Source organism: Sinohyriopsis cumingii, chromosome 15, assembly GCF_028554795.1.
Source record: "Sinohyriopsis cumingii isolate HCF-2022 chromosome 15, ASM2855479v2, whole genome shotgun sequence".
Classification (NCBI taxonomy): Eukaryota; Metazoa; Mollusca; class Bivalvia; order Unionida; family Unionidae; genus Sinohyriopsis; species Sinohyriopsis cumingii.
In genome coordinates, this window is record NC_142975.1 from 139576242 (window position 1) to 139593667 (window position 17426).

Below are 17426 nucleotides of genomic sequence, written 5' to 3' on the forward strand. Positions count from 1 at the left end.
TGCTTAGCTCCAAAAATAACCTTTCTGACATTTCTACAGAACCCAAAGATGTGAGACAGTGGAATTGCGCATGAGAATCTCCTCCTTACATCCCCCAACATTAATTGACGTGTCTTAAATCCTAAATTATAATTAGGGTTGGAAAATACTAAATCTTCAACATCATTATTAAGAACAGCAGGAGCAGCACGGTTGTATGGTTGTCTAATAATGCTAGGTCTACCATCTGGTTCATCATAATTATCCTTAGCAAACATCATAGTCGGACCAGCCGATCTGGTGTAATCATCTGAGTATCGTGCTAATCCGACGATTGTTGTGGCAACGTCAACATTATCCTGAATTGTTTCAATTTCTCTCCCGTCAATGCTGTATGAGGCACTTCTAAATAGTGCCATGATACCGTTATTAACAAACCCAACTTGAATATTAGCGTCGTATGGTGTATCAATAGGAACATCTGTTACAAGTTCCCCCGTGACTTCAAGAAATGCTTCAGCGGGCAAGAAATATCTACTTGTGTCCTGAACTTGTAATTCAATTCGTCCTCGCTGATTAGGATTTCTTGCTTCGTAAGAATAATACTGATAATCGCGCACGGATTCGTCTTTGAGTATTGGTGCATCCATGTCGAACGCTGGATCAGATATACGTTTAAACATTTTATATAAAATTATTGCCTTCTAAAACGAAATCCGCTTCCTGATATCAGACTTGTATTTATTTGTTCGGGTGTTTGGGTTACAAGCTCTGCAAGTTTTTGATTGGCAGCCTGATTTATTACTTTACTGACGTCCGCGGGCATAAGTTCAGTACTGGCCAGTTTCACCGGTGGTGGTTTTTTTAATCTACGAGTTAACCGTGATAGTCTATCCTTGATTGACGCGAATGCTTTCCCGGCGAGATCACCAACAGATCCAAGGGCTTTATCCTTGATAACATCAATAGCTTTCATCGACAATTGTTTTGCAATCGGTAATGCCTTAGGGGCTATTCTTGAAAACAAACCAGTAATTGTATCACCGAGACCATCTCCGTAGGTTGCTCTGTAGACTGGTAATCGCGAGTTCACTACGCGGACTTGTAACACACGAGCGTGTCCGGGTTGAGAATTGTGCACGATCATTTTATTTAATTATTGTTTCTCTAACTAAATTTGCTAGTCGCTGTGGTAACCGTCTGCGAGTTCATCAATGAGTCCCCGGTAAACGCCGATATCCATGATGCCACGCTGAAATAGTCTCTGACAGATATTTGCGGCCTCGTTTATAATTTCCGGAGAGTTGTTTCCGGCACGTTTTCCTCCGATGAGAACTTCTAGCCGTGATACGTCATTGACGATATTGTCAGGACAGATGTGGTTGTTATATCCGCGACCAGTGTAACCTTTTCCTATTTTCCTTATTTCCTTTTGTACCCTTTCAATATCAGAAATTACATCATTTTTCTGAGCTATTTTATCTGATAAAACCATTTTAGCAGAAGTACCCTTCAATGTTTTTTGTTCTTCTATTTCATCGTTTAATTCTCTTAATATATCATTTAAATTGGCTAGTTCCCTCTCTAATTTTTTTCTTTTTTCTGATATATTTGGGGGGATGGACAAAACAGGAGTGGTAAAATCATCATCAGGAGCGCTAGCCCCCATTTGTTCAGGTGATGAAATTTCAGGCACTGGATCAGGCAGTGTTATTGCGGGGTCTATTTTTAGAGCTGGTGGTTTCTTCTCCTGTAGTCTCGACTGTTTTTTCATTTCCTTTTCCTGTATTTTTTTCTTCTTTTCTTCCTCCCTTTCCTGCCTTTTCATTTCCATTTCCTGTATTTTTGCCTGCCTTTCCCTTTCCTTTGTCTTCATTCGTTGGTCTCTTAGTTCCTTTTTAACCCCAATTACGCCAGTTTTTATAAAATTATAGGTATCATCAGTGCTAGATATTCGAGGAATGTCTCGGTTTACTTTGTAAACATAATCCCGCCACTCATCCTGAGTCATACCCGAGGCAGCTCCTGGTTTTAGAAAATCTTGCCGGTTAGGATAATTTAAGACAATCCAAGCAGAAAACTCCTTAAGTTCATCCACGTTAGTAAGCGGAATATTTTTTATCTCAGTAATACCATCTTCGGTAAATTTATTAATAAATGTTTCCTTAGCAACTGTCACTACTCCGGCGGCACCTGGATCAACTACAGCACCTTCATCTGCCTGTTGCTGTTTAAGTTCTTCTATTGCTTGAAGTAACCCTCGTTTTGATTTTGCAGGGTCAGCAGGATCAGGTTTTCCTACAATTGCAGTTTTAACTTCACCAGTAGCTGCTGTAATAGGCTTAAATAATTCCTCCGCAGATGTTGCAAACTCAACTTGCGCTTCTTGTCTTGCTTTTAATTTTTCTCTGACGGAATCACGGACAGGAATAAATTTTTTAATCGCGGCTAGTCGTTGTCGTGCCAATCTAGTTGTGAATGCTTCTCCAATATTTGCCATTATTTATTTGTCCACGATTTAATTTCCCCGCGAAAACTCTTCGAGGGATCGGGGACATTTTTTTTTGTCCTGTATTCTGAATAGAAGGGTTTATTTCGTCGAAATAAGCCCTCTATCGAGGAATAGTTTCCTGGAGGGGTTTATTGTAAAAATAGTTTCGGTCTGTTCGCCCCCTCTGCTGCTTCACATCATGTTATCTTTTGTCCTCCCTTAATAAAACAAGAATAACAGATTCCAAATATGACACTAACTTATTTTGTACAACAAATACAGATAGCATCGTGTACTGTTCCACCTTCGCTCTACAATCATACAATATAATAAGTTGGAAAACAATGGAATCACGGTAAAGGAATCCAGACTGATACTTAAAAAAATATTTAATGAAAATAAAAAATATACATCTTTAAAACTTACTTGTGAACCAGCGAAGTAGATAAATAGACTTCTAATTGGAAACTTCATGTAAATCATCTTTGCATTGTGGGAAGAATATGCGCCTGTTTCAAGCTATCTGGAAATTTTCATTTCTTCCAAATACAGTTTGAAAAGAATTTTCAGTGGTGCTCCTGTCGTTTGGCTAACGTCTTGTACATTCTGCGACTTACGCAATCTATTCCCGTAGGTCCATTGACTGGAATGCATTTAATAATATTTTCTTTTTTAGAGACTGTATTTGCATTCGGGATTTCAAAACATATTTTGGAAAATTTGGTAGAGAAACATTAATATCACTAGCACTTAAAATCAAAGCTAAAAGTTGTTGGCCTTTTCTTTTTAATTGTAAAGGAAAATAATATCATTACTTGTAACACTGAGTGGTGGGCTAAACGATGAAGGGCTTTGTCTTTCAAAAATGATTTGTAATTTTCCAAACTTTGTTTGGTTATTTTTCTAAGAATCTGAAAGATGCTCGTCAAGATTGTCCTCATAGAGCATTCTGTCTGTCATGGTATTTACTTTATTCCAGATCTGTTTGTTTATTGCAATTTTCTGGCCTACCATGGTTGATGACAATTTTGTGTGCTCTGACCCTCTTTGCTTATTATTCTTAACTGAACATCAAACCTCAGCTTATCAGTTGGGATAATTGTTACGGTTTTGGAAGGAATAGACAAAGTTTGGAACTCTAATAATTTGGCGATGAATATTTCAGTTGCATCATCAAAATCGCTTTGAGTTTGCAATAGATATTCCCAGTTTCGTTCCTGCTATCAGAGCCTTGAATTTGTTTAAATAAGCATTGCTGTAAATCCGGACACAGTGAGTATATGCCGCTTTGAAATTCAAACCAACACTGATTGCTAGATAAGGAGCATAGTGGTGACTATATTCTCATTTTTAAATGTCAGTGTGAAGTATAGTTGTACCATCATTTACAAGGAATGGACCAAGTAATGTTTAGGTAGTAGAGGTAATTCGTGTAGTGTTTGGTATCACGCAGACTATATCTTGTCCTAACATGTTTATACTATCTCCTGTGATAATATGTGTGAACTATATCTTGTCATAACAGAATTTAATTTAGCTAAAACAAAAGGTCTGAGTAAATCAATGTTGTAGTCTCCAATAATAATAATAATAATAATAATATGTTTGTACGTGTTTCCTATGATATCAAAGTTTCAAATCTTTCCAGAAATTAGAAAAATTGAAGTTTTTTGTCGATAACATACCTCTACCATTACTTTGTACGAGACTAATGGAATCTCTAAGAAGAAATTTTCATTGTCAAGACAGTCCAAATTCAAATCATTTGCTAGTGATTGTAATTTATTGAAAACGTGTACTATTATACCGCTTCCATCACGGTTTGAATTTTTTTAAAAGATTATTCAAAACCAGTAAGTTTAATGCAAGCCATATGTGTAACACAAAGCATAAAATTAAAATCTCTTCAAATATCCTTACCAAATAATGAAGTTTTTTTCAGGTGCTCCCGTTATTTACATTTCATATACACTGTTTGTTAATTTGTTTATTTATTTTTCATTATATGCTATTAGTGGTGTAATAATGTATGTTGGACTTGACCTTGTCCAAAATCAATTTCATTATCTACCTGGCTAGAATTATTGATTTTGGTTTTCTAGTAAACATGTTTATCTTAATCTGAGTCTTGAATTTTGGATATTCTTTATGAGTTGCCGGGTCTTCCTGTTGTTTACTACACATTTTACATTATATTTTAGTAACAGACTCCTAATTATAACCAGGATTTTATCTTGTAAACATTATGAACATTCTGGAAGTCTATTTTCCATTACGTATTTTTTAGAAAATGTTAATTGTGACCTGAGGTCAGATGGAAGATTATATAATCTTGTTACTAGAAAAAGTATTCATTCTTGCTTTAAAATGAGGCAGAATCAGCTGTATTACTGTGTCCAGTAATTAATTTGGGACGGAATTTTTTTCTTCAAATTAATTGACCCAAGTGATTGTTCTCTGAATAAAAATATTGCTTATGAAAATAAACCATTCACTGGGGTTAATGGTGAATGCCAACCTGGAATTATATGATAGTGATTCAGCAAAAGTGTTTTAGTACTACATCACGATACAGGCAACTACGGACACAGCAATACCTAAAGCGTTGGATTTAATTTGGATTTCTACTAAAGTTTATTCGGAAAGTTAATTAGTATTAATTGTGTCTACAATTCTAGTATTATTTTGGATTGAATTCGCAATACCGTAAGTTCCTCTTTTTTACTTTTTATATCATATGGAAATAAATTGTTTGTTGAATTTTATAAAGCTTGTTGTTTCTCACTCTCTTTGAATATTTAGTCAAAGACAGAACAGTCGTAAATCTCCTAAGTTTTAAATGAAGTATATAAAACTTCATTATCCACGTTAAAACACCAAACATAATTATGTAAATGCTGTGTTTACTTATAACTCATATGAATGATCAATTAATCTGACACTTTACTTGTGCGCCCGAAGTCCATCAATGAATATAACAAAATGATTCTTACAAAATTCAACAATGGGCATAAGATAATTAATCGAATTTCAATAACTAACCACAAATGAGCTAGTAAATCAACATATATGATCAACGTATTGAACTATCAGCAAATATGATTAATATATGGAATTATAATCAAGCATGGTTCAGGTTGGATATATCAACACGATATGATCAACGTATGTAATTTATAAACAAACATATATGATATGTGGTTCATTAACAGGTATGATGGGATATGATTTTAACTCGTGCAGTAGTTTTAATTCCCAGATAGTGACATTGAAATAAAATGATCCGAAAGGTTTGTCTCCGTGCCCACAAATCACCTCCAACGGCGAAGGAATGGCCTCATGTGGTCCGCTCCTACCTGCCAGCTTAAGGGTCTTTCAGGGCCTCCTTGTCATGCAGACCGTCAAACCCAGAACCTATAGGACTCACGGTACTAAATCAGTTGCCGTAGTAAACATATGCGAACAACATGGTATCAAAAATTCAATAACTTTGAATTTATGAGTGCTCATGATCAAACCTATATTTATCAATATAGATGCATCCTGGATGATAGCCTCCGTGTAGGGAAAACAGAATCAGCCGCGGCATTTTCTAGACCTACGTGTGTTTGAAACACGTGCTTTCAATTCCGCAGCAAAGAGCCGGGTGATACTATCAGTAAGGAGTTCGTTAAAGGACTGAAATTCAACAATAAAACAATGTCTCTATTTTTGCAGTTACAGCTATGATAAGCTATCAAAAGATTCACTTTACTACAATCTATCTGACATTATCAACCAATCCTGCCCAGCCAAACCCAAATACAGTGTATACTCTATTTTAACTTCACCTATTTCCACACTGGTTCCCGTATTTACATACCATTGCTACCGTGTGAAACAATTACGTTCTTCGGAATAACCTTACTATCAACCCTGCAAGGTTCATAATATTTACAATATAATATCTTCGTTATAATTAGCAGTCTGTTACTAAAATTATAACAGAAAATGTATAGCTCACAACAGTAGACCCGACGAGTCATAGGGATTTTCCACAGTTCAAAAATCAGATTGAGATAAATATGTTTACTAAAACTCCAAAATCAATTATTCAGGCCAGGTAAAAAAATCAATTTTATTTTGGACAAGGTCAAGTCAAACATTACAATATCACGCCACCAACAGCATATAATGAAATTTTTTTTAAAAATGTTAAAAAATTAACTATCAAACAATGTAAATTAAATATAAATAACAATGCAATCCATGCATGCATGCATGCATGGATGCATACATACATACATATATACATACACTGTCAGAGATGTCAATAGCTTAGTATACAATAATACTCAAACTTGATTGAAACATGCGTCAGAAATAGTATAACCACCTTATGGACAAATCTATAAATCGGTCATAATGAGTGCTATTTCTTAATCCGAGTTGACCGTACATGCATGGGTGGCAGAGTGACATTCAGTAGAGTTTAAGGCTACTGTAATTGAATCTAATGGATTAGTACGATGAGTGATAATTGTTAACCGGAATTCTATGCAGATTAGGAAAAGCTATACACTATGAGCTGATTGACGAAATTTAAAAAAAAAAGAACAAACAAAAAAATAAGCTAGATCTCCCTGAATGCGTTATCTCAACAACATTGGTATCTTTTATATCGTTCGTGGATTTTTATGATAGTTTTTCAATACCGCGATTGTAGTAAGTATGTTTATCATTTTCTGAACTAGTAAAGTTCTAACAGCACGATCGGTTCGGTAGAATAGGAGACTGTACTAAAGTAGTGTCCATACTGACAAAACTTGAATTTCAATTTATTTGAAATTATTTCATGTATTTAAAAATAAGATTCAAAAGTACCGGTCAGTCAGAGCTCAACAGATTAAACCAACAACGGCCTGCTGACCAGTATTGTAGCTGGCTATCTGTGACTATTAACTAATTCATAGCCATATGAAAACCTGTCGCCTAGCTTCCAGGAATAGAATTGACACCTTCACGCTTTTATTTATTTATATATATATATATATATATATATATATATATATATATATATATATATATATATATATATATATATATATATATATATATATATATATACCGAGTTTTAATTTCATAATTTCCTATCTCATTTTTGTCATAAGAATACTACCTTGCCTTTTCTGTTAATTTTCCTTCCATTAGGCATTTCAGCTTATTTTTAAATAATACCGAGTTAACGAAAGTAATGGGATAAGTGTGTACTTACCGAAATGATTTTTTAAAAGATTAAGTGAACACGTCAACAATTTACACACCATGTCAGTACAGTTTGTACCTTATTGAGAAGCATCATGTCAACTCATTAGTAAACATGTCACCTGCCGTGTATACTGATATATTTGAGGATGGATAATTTGTTATATACCCTTGCTACTTTTTTAAAATCCAGCAATTCGTCGATCAGTTTATCCATGAGTTAAAAAATCGGAAACAATTTAAATAGCTCGCGTCCATGACAATTGCTAATGTTATGCTTCAATTATATAAAAATATTGCCGATAATTTGCATTCTAGGAAATGAAACCGTGATAATTTTCATAACACCAATAACATCATTATCTGTATACGTGCCAAGTGATTGATTTCACTGGTCAGCATGGATTTTGTGGGTGGAGTCGTCGATAGGTTATATTGACCGGTCCTCTCAATATGTTCACTACTTAGTCATATATGTGATTGCAGTCTGAAAGGGTTGTTGTCCTTATAAGCGGTGTGGACTTTTGTGTACGTGTACAATATATTACGTTGTCTGCTGCACCCAGCGAAGATCATTCAAATTGAAAAAATATACAGATAGATAAATGATTCGCTGAATGGATGAATGAAAATACCGAAAAATTAATATAATGTAAAAGTAATAATTAGTCAAGTAGTTTCCTCGAAAATGTGTCCTACCTATGAATTCAAAGCACTGCTACATTGAAACAAAAGATCGTTTTAACCACTAATGTGTTTATCCAGTAATAAATCATATATGGCCTTTAAGCGATAAGTGGGACATATCAAGTAAGTGTCTATAATTTATCAACTATACTTAAGTTACAATATCACTCCTGGTAGAACTCTTAACGTTCTGTCAAATATCAAGTGTCATAAAAATGACATGGTGTGTATATCTTTAACCAGCATTGTCTACCAGTCCAATTTTGTTGTCCAGCAGAATCAAGTGCATAAAACGTACAGAGCCCGTTTAGTACATGATGACACTATAAGAGTATAGATTTCTTCCCTATAATGCAAATGCACGTGGTTCCCGTTGTTTAGAGTAATTGGTCTAATCGATGATCTCTGTATCCGGCAGTAATATGTTTTAGCTCATACATATGTGAAGATTCTTTTTCTTGAATCAGAAACTTATTTTTCGATAGTTCCAGGATCAACTAACAAGAAAACGACAACCTCTCATCTTTTCTTATAGATATTGCTGAAGATAATAAATATAAACATCACAGATCTTAATATATGCATTCTATCAACCTGAGTTTGTGTATCTATTATATACTAGGGCAGTTGCATGGAGAGGGTGGTTGTGCTTTTTCTCCATTATATAGTTTATTTGGGAAAATCCACCACGACATTTTGAGATATCAAGGAATCGTTTGTTGCTTTTATAACTAAAGTGTCTTTTAGTTACAACAGCTGAGCGTTGGTTAACATAAAAATACGAGCATGCGTTTATAAGACGAGTGAAGAATGAATTTAACTTGAACCAATATAGAAAACAATGAGAGACAATAGTAGGTAATATGATGCCGAGACTAACAGAAACTGTTTGGGTTTGGACCCAGACAAGAAAATCCCAGTCGTGGGGTGATATTATATGTCTCCCCACGAGGCTCGTGGCGAGTCAAATAATGTAACCTGCGACTGAGATTAGCTTGTCTTGGTAGAAATACCGACACAGATTATTTTTCTCATCCAATTTTTTCCAACTAAATTAAAATAGCTTGCATCCTTGCAATTTAGTTAGCAGATTCAAAACACAGTATCCATCTGGTACTATTATTTCTTCTCATTCCGTATAAAGGTCATCAGGTTTTGTACTCTATCATGAAAATCTGAATAATTATCCAAGTAGAATCTAGCTGTATATGCCGCTCTTAGAAAAAGGGAAAAAAATCTTGAAAAAGCTATAATTGTTATGTGTTAGCAGTATTGTGCAATGAGTGTTAGAGCTACTAGCTTGGGGGGGGGGGGGGTGCGTAATGATTAAGACGAATGTGTTAATTAGAGCAGTGGGTGACCTGTCGATCCTAAGTACGCAAGTTCTACGTATGAGAAAATAGAAAAGTAAAATCATTTGATATTATTACTGTTTTATCACATTTAATCGATGGATCTCATATGAAATCGACAATAAATAGACTAATTCATATATTTTATCCGGTTAAGTTTTAACTTTCATAAGTTCTAATTGGGAAAACGTACCATGGTATGCAAAGGTACGATACTGTGCAGTACAATATGCCCACTGGGTACAGTTCTAACGAAGTGTGTAGCGACATCAGGAAATTTCTAATTCATGATTTTCTTGGAAATTTATATTTTCTGCCCTGGAAATATGACAAGTTTTGCTATCAATAGTGATACGTTCCATGGAAATCTGTTTGTGGAATAGCATGTGGACTGATTGTGGGTGTTCGAAATAGTTAGAAGAAACTGGTTTGACATAACACATTTCTGGTTTTTGCCAGCTTTGCAGTAACACTTGAGAGATTTTGGTTATGTGTGGCCAGTAATGTGTATTGCCTGTTTTTCTGGATCTCTGTCAAATAGCTCGACGTGTGTGTATGTGTGTGTGTGTGTGTGTGCGTGTCTGTGCGTGCGTGCGTGCGTGTGTGTGTGTGTGTGTGTGTGTGTGTGTGTGTGTGTGTGTGTGTGTGTGAAAATGAAAATGTTTTGTATGGTGTTATCAAAGATAGAGAGACTTTAAGTTATTTTGAGTTAATTTCTTTCGTCATGTATCTGTTGTTGCTGTTTTTGTTGTTGAAATTTTAAACAATTCCGTCAGGCAAAGCAGACAACAGCAAGGGTTTTTTGTAGTTCCTAGCGCGAGGACGCCATGACGGAGACGACAGGTTTGAGATAACCAGACTGAGATAGGAAATGTAAAGTGAGCAAAACAGGTAGATTTCTCTGTCGCAATCTTTACGGAAAAAAATGAGTAAAGAACCATGCCTAACGACACACCACGTCAGCCAACCCAAGTTAATCTGATGGTAAGATTCGAACCTGAGCCGTTTCAGTTGCAAGTCAGTCACCCTAACCTTTGAGCCACCGTGATCAACTTGTGCCGATTTGTTTTTCTCATTTTTAACGGGAATTGTGTGTGCTGATTTTGTCTTCACCGTACTTTCCGTTTTCATAAAATTTCTTACCATTGGAACCCAGTCTATATGATGTTGTTACTATCATTACTAGTAGTAGTAGCAGTAGTAGTTGTTATTGTTGCATTGTTACCGTTGTCGTCATTATTATTATTATTAGTAGTAGTAGTAGTAGTAGTATTGTTGTTGTTATTATTAGTAGTAATAGTATTAGTATTATTATCATCATTATTATCATTATTATTATTATTGTTATTATTGTTATTATTGTTATTGTTGTTGTTATTATTATCATCATCATCATCATCATCATCATTATTATTATTATTATTATTATTATTATTATTATTATTATTATTATTAAAGTTCATTTATATTTATACTCTCATTAGTGAAGAAAACGCATATGGATAGACTTTTCATTTCTTTTCTTTTTCTCTCCCGTCGAATCAAAACAGACAGTCCAAATTCTACACGCAAAAGAAAACAAGATGGCGACCCTGAAGTTGCAATCGTGCAGGAAAAGATTCAGATGGAGAAATCAGTAGGGCTTATCGGTGGGATTTCGATCATTGTTGGGACAGTCATTGGTAAATCTAACAACTCTCTCTCTCTCTCTCTCTCTCTCTCTCTCTCTCTGTCTCTCTCTCTCTCTCTCTCTCTCTCTCTCTCTCTCTCTCTCTGAAAACTCTCACAGTGAAATTAATGTTATTGTGAAGGTAAAAATAGTGCATCTTGATTGGTTAAAGGGTACAAGTCTAGATCATATATCTATACTACTGTAAGGTATTCTGCATGCGACATAAATTGGAATACATTTCTAATGGTATGTTTGTTTTGCATGCCTGTTTAATTTCCTAGTGAAATTGTATTTAAAAAATTCTAAATTCTAGTCTTTCTCTCTCTCTTTCTGTTACCTCGTCAAGTCAATCCAAACGTTTCACCAACCATATTATTATACTTAATAATTAAGAATTCAAACAGGCCTGATATGATCCTGTCTTCCGAAATATCTCAAATATTTTCCTCCTCTATCCGTGGAGCAGACTTTCATTCACAGACAGCAAAGAACCCTTGAAAAATCACCGTATGTGCATGAAAAACCATTTATCTTTGCAAATATCGAGACTGGGGATCAAACCATGGACGGCAGAGAGGTACAAATTAATACATCATGGATTCGCTATTTAGGTCCGAGCATGTTTTCACATATCTTAGTGGTGAAATGCTTAATTTACATTTTATTCGTCTGTCTCTTTTTCTATTTTTTCAAAAGTTGTGAGTATACGTTTTGAATGCATTTCTTAATATTAAATTATATAGGTTCAGGGATCTTCATATCCCCGAAGGGAGTCTTGGAGAAAACAGGGTCTGTGGGACTCAGTTTGATTGTATGGACAGTAAGCGGTGTTCTAGCCCTCATGGGTAAGTTGACCTAAATTTAATTCCTTCCTTCCTTTCTACCTTTCGACTTTCTTCCTTCATTTATTTTCCTTCCTTTTCTCCTGATGTCAGTCAGTAATAATGAAGAGACTTTTTACATGAAGTTGATTTAAGCAGAGTTTCCTGACATTGGCGTGGCGAGTTGTGATTAAAATGTTTTAGTTACGGAGGTTAAACAGTAATATGCTTTCGAATAAATGTTTATCTTTTTAATCCGATACGTTCACGCCAATAATGTCACTTGCAAATCAGTCTGTTACACTGCTCCGTCTGCTTGTACTCTTTAAAACGGACTTATTAAATTTTGTTCACGGTGTCAAGACTATCCACCTGATTTTTACTGACTGGAAATGAATGAGATTTTCTACATACATGTGTATGTGTTACAGAAGATGTCGTTATTCAGTGACCATAAAGATCAATCTTATAGTTTATGCTTTCTATTTTATCCCCAAAATTATTATTCATAGTTTTATCAAAAGTTTCACGCTATAAAATTTGAATTTAAAATGAACGCATCATCTTTAAAGCAAAGATAAAAGTTAACTTAAATGGCTATATATAAATTGTAGAGCTGAGTGAAATCTTTACAAGAACAGTTTTATAAAAGATTAAAATATGCAGTGATGTAGCCAAACTTTGCGTCTTTTTCACATTTTAGGTGCACTTTGTTACGCTGAGCTCGGAACGTTGATACGAAAATCAGGTGGTGAATATATTTACATCAAGACAGCTTTTGGTGATATTCCCGCCTTTATGTTCGCCTGGACATCGGTTATCGTCATTCGGACGTCCTCTATAGCCATCATTTGTCTGACGTTTGCCGAATATATGGGCACTTTCTTTCCTTTCTGCGGGCCTGCTGTTATCCCTACCAAGCTAGTAGCTGCTGCAATAATAGGTAAAGGAAATGTAAGAATGTAAAATATACTATCTTTGTGTAGTCCTACATTCTCCCAGCTGCCTCTAGCAAAATGCATTAGCGAGCTATTTACACCTGGGAATTTTTACACAAATCACGATATTCTAACTTTATTTTCTGATAATGCTATGCTAATATGTTCTAGAATTTTTATAATTTGCTTTTATACAAAAGAAATAATGGCGCAGTCGACAAGAGTATGTTATGTATGTCTATCTGTTCATTTTCATTATTGTAGATTGTAGGGATCACTAAGTAATAACACGTTAAATACTAATTTTCGTTATAGTTAGGAGTTTGTATTTTAAGATGAGAGCGTTTTAGTAAACACATTACATAGTTTCAGGATATAAGAAAACATGTTGATGAGATGAATTCAGGTAGTTTGTTTTTCTTGAAAAACCAAACTGACTTAATTTATGACTGGCTAGCTGCTAAAGTACCTAACCTTGTTGAAAAAGTTAGAGTGATTTCGAAATTAGTATTCGACCTACATTCCGCTTCTGAAACTGCGTCTTAGTTTTTATACAACTTTTTATACTTAACTGAAAATTAGTTATTCCTAGTATAGGCATTAGTTTTAGTGGAGTCATATAGTTGTGTTCAATTCAGTTGTGTGAATTAATTTATTTGTTTCAATTATTCGTTGGAATTACAAAGTGCTCAGACTTTAGGCTTTAGTAGCTCTTTTGGAATTATTTTAATTCATTTAAAGACATTTGGATTATATCATTGCAAGATATCGAGAATATTGACATATCAGCACAATCAATTGGACTTTTCGGAAAATCACTGGAACTCGTTTGGAATACTCGATACTGTTAAAATTATTTAGGATTTTATTCACCATGCCGTAAGTTATTTTTAATTTTTCACTTTCTATTTTAGGTAAATAAATTATTTGTTCAATTTTTCACAGCTAGATGGTTTTCGCTCTTTTCTGCTACCTTGTTTAAGACCAAAGAATCGTAATAAGTCCTATTAGTATTCCTATCGGTACTTTGTATTTTTCTTCCAATTATTTCCGTACATATTTAGGAGCAAAACAACAAAGAAAATGGTATAATGGAATATTCTTTCTTTAATTAAACTGTCAAACCAAAGGCAGAAACATGTTTAAAATATTGCATTGGGTACATTTCATGCCTGTCTAAATTCCACATTTTAGATTTTTCGCAAAACCTATCGTTCATATTGCATAATAAACACTGGTATGTCTTAATATTAGATAAATCCTACACAAAATTATGATTTCTGTATTTATTTACCTAGCGGGGCGGGGGGGGGGGGGCTTTCTCGATGCATTTCAGTGATAAATAATCATCCGCTATTTTATTTTAGTTCTATAAAGGAACTAAGAGTGACTTTTTAAAACATGCTTTGTTAACACAGATGACTTTTAAGTACCACTTTTAAAATCCTTATTCGCTTCCGACATGTAGTTATCATACATCAGTAGTATTATTATGGGGCTTTTGGATTTCTCTTTCTACTATATGTTAAAGCCTTCTATACCCCATGACTTTACCATTAAATTACAAGCAAGTGGATGATTTAAGTAAGCATACATAAACCCTTAGTGAGCACACACACACACACACACACACACACACACACACACACACACACACACCGTGATGAGTCTCATGTAAAGTTACCATACTGGGCCAACATACTGCCTACCACTGTGATTATTGATCGTACTGTTTTCTCTGTAAAAGAATATGCTTCGGAGAGAATATTTTCCATGTGTGAGACTATTGACTGTAGCTTTATTTCGATACAATACGTTGTGTTAGAATATAATGAGTATAATATATTTGGTACAGATAGTTTGAGAATATATTATATTAAACAATTATAGTAGTGTATATTATATAAATGGCGAAAACTTCACAAATTGATGTCTATAGTATTTTGAAGAAAATGAATTATGAGTATACACAATTCTGGGATTTTGCTACTATTAGCAATGTAATATTTATAATGCTTCAGAAAAGTTTAAATCGCTAATTCTCTTAAATGCATCATACGGGTTTGACAAAGATGTCCAAAAGATGCTGTTTGAGTTTTCAAATACTTATCCTGAAACTCTTCATAAATTAATCGACTTAGGAATAATCTTAAAAAACAACAAATTAGACTTGGCCAAACTTATGAGAAAACACATGAGAAGTCATGTTTGATAATGACAACAATTACGTATGAAATGTTTTCTGAACAACCGCCGTTAGACTCACTTGTGACAACATTTGATATTGTTCATGAAAATATTATGTCGCTGACGCTAAATAGACGGCGGTATACACTGACACGACTCACTTTTGATGCACCTTACAACCGATGATATATAATTGGACATGGCTGGACCAATTTTAGGAAATAAGTTTGACACCGGAAGTTTCGAAAGATCATATACTGTTTAACAACACCAAAAAAAAGTTGTGGCAAGTTTAAAGATGAAAGACTAATAGAAGAATATGTGGGACCGGGTGATTAAATGTGGTAGATTGTGGTAGAAGCCTCCAGTTCCATCGATGGATTCGGTAAGAAAATCATGAAAGCAAAAGGAGTTTTCCAGGAACATCTTGCATAAGATTTCAAACTATGAGAGAGCTGTGGATTACTCGCGAGAGCAACGCAAGTTCTCACATAAAACAAATCTGATACGGTCAAGCACCGAATGAACGTGTTTAGTTGCACCAAGGTGAGATGGTCGCCGCGTAACACCAAGTGTTGAATATTTCCTGGTGGAATCACCACTTATGTGCACGGACACAACGCAATTGTCAATCAACGTACGATTGACGTCCTAGCAAGTCCGCTGGCGCATTGATATATTAGTGCATTGAAAGCGATTGGCGGTAGTTTTGTATTCGATGGAATGGCTTATTATTCTTCTCGCACAAACGCTCTTGTAGGAAGCTTTGCTGCTTGTGGTTGGAGCGCAGAGCGGTCAGCAGTAGCCAAATGATAACGTGTAGGTTGTACTTGAATATCGATCATGTCTGAAATTTTAAGTACATCAATGAGCCATACGGAGTCAGCAGCACTAAGTTTTCTGCCTTCGGGCTACCCTGGTACATACAGATACCTAATAAAGTTGTTTCCAAGTGAGTCTAACGGCGGTTGTTCAGAAAACATTTCATACGTAATTGTGACAGTCTTCTGCCGAATCGATTCAGCTGTTTTAACTGAATTTAATGCAGCCAAGCAAAAGTTATGCAAGTCCGAGGTGACACAAATACAAAACACTGATGGAATATCTCCATTCACTGCGACCATTCGAGCGTCGTTAGTTATTGCAGCTCCTTTGGTTGTAATGGCGTCTGTGTTAAGGGTAGTCGGAACAGCATCCGGAATGGCTTTTAAAAAGGCAATTGTGAGCCCACAGGCCAAGATCTTCGACTACCCGGTACAACTCGCAAAAGGCAACGCGTCCATTAACCATTATTGATTTACTGATGATGGTAAAGTTGGTCACACTTTTCCTTGGTGCTTTTACAGTGGAATGAACTTGCATCAATGACTCCCAATGCATGAGAAACCGGTATCGTTAACCTGAATTTGACAACAAGACCTGAGACTGACTGGGTTACATACACGGTGACACCCAATCATCTTTTGCATTTTGACTCGTATGGGCTTGCACCACAATTTTAAGTTTCTGATTATTTAACCCGAGGCAGTCAAAAGAATTCTACCACTTTTTTTTATTCAACTCTACCGTTACGAAACTCGGCTGTACGGGCCACTATTTGGACATCTTGTTATTGAAGCATTGTGTGCACTTGAGTGTTCATCGGCACCGCAAGGGCTTGTTGATTTTACGTTGTCACGTAGAACGTAGGCTTAAGATATGAAATATATGTTATTAACTTTTACGAACGTAACTCATCCAGACTCGGCACTATTGTTGAACTATGCAGGTTTGTCATCAAAGCGGATTTGGATGAGTTTACCTGCCAATAAGTTAGTGACGATCATCCTGGCGAGCCTGTGACATCTGCATATCAAATATGGAAAATTTGAAACGTCCAACGAGAGAACATTCAATAATATTATTCTGAGGCTAAAATCAGCGAAATCGGGTAATCAAAAACTCTGGTATGTTGAATGCGCTTATCAAAGAATATATTGATACTGCCAAATACTAACACGAAGTAATAAACAGATGTAACGGTCGCCAAGGTGATATTAACCATACCCTCACCAA

The 17426-nt window shown here is 35.2% G+C and overlaps 1 protein-coding gene across 1 annotated transcript in view; it reads left to right on the forward strand.

Moving 5' to 3' along the window:
• LOC149782902 (b(0,+)-type amino acid transporter 1-like) overlaps positions 1–13212 on the forward strand; it is a 46821-nt gene extending 33609 nt beyond the window's left edge. The window contains exons 2-4 of the mRNA XM_089935183.1: positions 11304–11435; positions 12169–12270; positions 12950–13212. Of these exons, the coding sequence (XP_089791309.1) occupies positions 11304–11435; positions 12169–12270; positions 12950–13212 (497 nt within the window). The remainder of the gene's footprint in view (positions 1–11303; positions 11436–12168; positions 12271–12949) is intronic.
• The last annotated feature ends 4214 nt before the right edge of the window (positions 13213–17426 follow it).